Here is a 2,908-nt window from a genome sequence, read left to right on the forward strand (position 1 = left end):
TATTTTTATTTATTAAATTAATTGCTGATCTAGAATTATACAGCATTTTTAAATAAAACTAAATCATTGTGACTAATAATGCATTCACATGCATAAAAGCTGATGAAATAAAACGCACAAGCAAAGATAAAATTTTATTGGGTAAATAGTTTACTATAAATTCCAATTAAAGAAACTATTTATTCTTACACGAATACTTAATATCAAATTAAACATTCAGAGATCTATTAATCGTTATTATACATTTAAAAACAAGGTATTTAAATTTCATTTGTCCCACAAGCCCATTTCCTTCATTTTCGTTTGAAAATATTGCTGTAAACTAACAGAACACTGATAGTATTCGGTCTCTGGTGAGTTATAAATTCTACAATTCGTAAAAATTCGAGTCATATCGGCTATGAACAACCTTCTTGTAGAATAATATCTATTCTTCAGTCTTTCACTCATTGTTTTTAAATCTAGAAAAAATGAATATGATGCAATAAAATGTACATGGTTTTTAATAGGTAATTATATATTCTTACCCATTGGATATTTTATGTGTTTGTAGTAGTCAGGGACCTCTAGTTTGTTAACAGGTTGTCGAAAAGGCCATGAATCTTCGCGATTTTTAACCTGCAATCAAATTATTCATTGACTTGACTGTTGCTTGTTCAAAATCCACAGTAAATAAATAAGAAAACAACTTAGAAGATTTTCACTAATTGCAAATTAATTGAATAAAAGCAGAAATGTTCTAAGAAACAGTTTTTAAATTAATTATAGGCCAACATGTTTCCAATTACTTATTAAAAAAACTTACCGCATTCAATACAATTTTGAGCATACTCGCTAAAGTTTCTGCATCTTGAGACTCTTCTAAATGTTGACCACCTCTTGTGGCCCTTGCTGGAGGTCTCCATCCAGTCTCTTGAATACCTGGTATTGATTCAATAGGAATTGGTCTCACACCTGTGAATAAATACAGTAATTATTTAACTAAAATTTAAATAGGTATAACATTTTCAGCGAGTAAACCTTCTTTGAAACATGTTAATCCTGGATGCACTTTCGACACGGTCCTTTGTTGTCTGTATATTAACTGTTTTATTATTTCTTTTTGTCTTCTTATAACCGACGTAAATTCAGTGTAAACGATTCTAGGATTTAGTTCACAGTGCATTAATGTAGCACCTTCATATTCCTTAATGTATCCCTGGTATATTGGTTTTGATATTTTAATGTCCTTTGAAAAACCTTGCTTTTCAAAATATCCTGAAACTCTTCTTATCAAGTATATGGCAAAATAATAATTTTTGATAGAAATAAATATGCAAATACAAAAATACAAAATTACCTATTGCATATTCATCAGCATATGAGAGGAAATGTAAAACATTTTTTCTAACGTGATAATCTTTTAAGTGGTTCATTAAATGAGTTCCGTAACCTTTGACCTGTTCACTTGACGTTACTGCACAAAAAACAATTTCAGTAAAGCCTTGGGTTTCGCAAATGTAATAAATAAACTTTGGCATACAATATTTATGTAATAAGACATTAATGCACAAATTATTTTTTTATTAATTGTATGGAACGTTTTTGGTACGGTCTGTAAATTTAACTTCAATTCTTTTTAACGTCTATGTATAAAAAACGTGGTATTTACGAGTTCTCTGTCTTCGTATTCTGCAGTTTAAAAACATCTTATCTCTTACAACAAACAAACAAGGTCGGAATTCGTATTTTGTGCATTTCACCGGCAAAAGTGAGTTGGTGTACTACAGAAAGTGAATTTAATCTGCTGTTTGATGCAACGAGATGCGGTACGTTTCGAATTTATTTATAATATTACATTTTGTAGCTTCTTATTAACTGTTTAAGATAATTGGTGGTAATTAATAATTACATATTACGTACTATAATATGTTAAATTAATCTTGAACACGTTTATGTTCATATAAAGATGCGTTTAAGATTAATTTGATGATAAAGATAATAAACAAGTGCGAATCTTTCTGGATAGCTTAATAAAGTGCTTTTATATTTTAAATTTGTTTAAGGACCTTTAAATGACTCGTATTTTGTCGTGAATTTTCGCAAAGGTGAAGTAATAAATAATTAATCCAATTCCATTTGATAACGTTTCAAAAAGTTTTTGTTTCTCTTTAACTTAACTACATAGTAATTCAAAATTTATTAGTAATAATAAAAGAAGTATTTTTATGAACCTGTTAATTTGAACCCAAAAAAATACGACCATCATATATTATTATCCAACCTTTAAAAAATTAGCGATATGTTTCTGTATTTATTTTTTATCCTGAGAAAAGGATTCAAAACTCCTCTTTTAATAAATATTACCAAAATCGTCACTGTGACTGATCATACGACCACCTGCTGTATTCTCCTGATATAGAGGAACAATTTCTTTTGATTTTGAGACAGTTCATTATAAGCGGATTCCACTATAAAAAAAGTTGTATCCGCGTTAATTGCTAATAGTCTTGCATGGATTTCTGAAGTCATTACATGAACGTTTTACACTGCTAACACTATCATTTGGTTTTAGTATTAAATTTTCAAATTATTGATTAATATATCGATTTCTGAAATGAAAGAGTCTTTAAATTAATCATTTATATGTTCAATTTCCAATAGGAATCAAAGAAATATAATACAGCATAACTTTATGATAAGGATATTATTCCAATGCTCGTGAAATTTAGAGGGATATTTTAGCTTTCAGAATAGGTTTGTATTTGTACTAGTATAAAAAGTTAAGTAATTAGCAAATCGCATTACGAGTAAACCTAAAAAATTCAAAGGGGAAGATTTGAGTGTAGCTAGTTTTCTTGGTAAATTTTTAAAGGATATCTTTTATTAAAAATTCAATACAGAGGGTTCATACTGTCCTAATTCGGGT

General features: G+C 28.5%; 1 protein-coding gene across 1 annotated transcript in view; it reads right to left on the reverse strand.

Annotated features, from left to right (window-relative positions):
* Positions 1-166: 166 nt before the first annotated feature.
* Positions 167-2,908, reverse strand: part of LOC108732904 (histone acetyltransferase KAT2A) — a 15,722-nt gene continuing 12,980 nt past the window's right edge. Inside the window, 5 exon segments of the mRNA XM_025979899.1 lie at positions 167-461; positions 528-618; positions 806-954; positions 1,021-1,257; positions 1,340-1,511. Coding sequence (XP_025835684.1) covers positions 268-461; positions 528-618; positions 806-954; positions 1,021-1,257; positions 1,340-1,511 — 843 coding nt within the window. The 3' untranslated portion in view covers positions 167-267.

The sequence above is a fragment of the Agrilus planipennis genome, unplaced genomic scaffold (genome assembly GCF_000699045.2).
Source record: "Agrilus planipennis isolate EAB-ADULT unplaced genomic scaffold, Apla_2.0 scaffold22, whole genome shotgun sequence".
NCBI lineage: Eukaryota > Metazoa > Arthropoda > Insecta > Coleoptera > Buprestidae > Agrilus > Agrilus planipennis.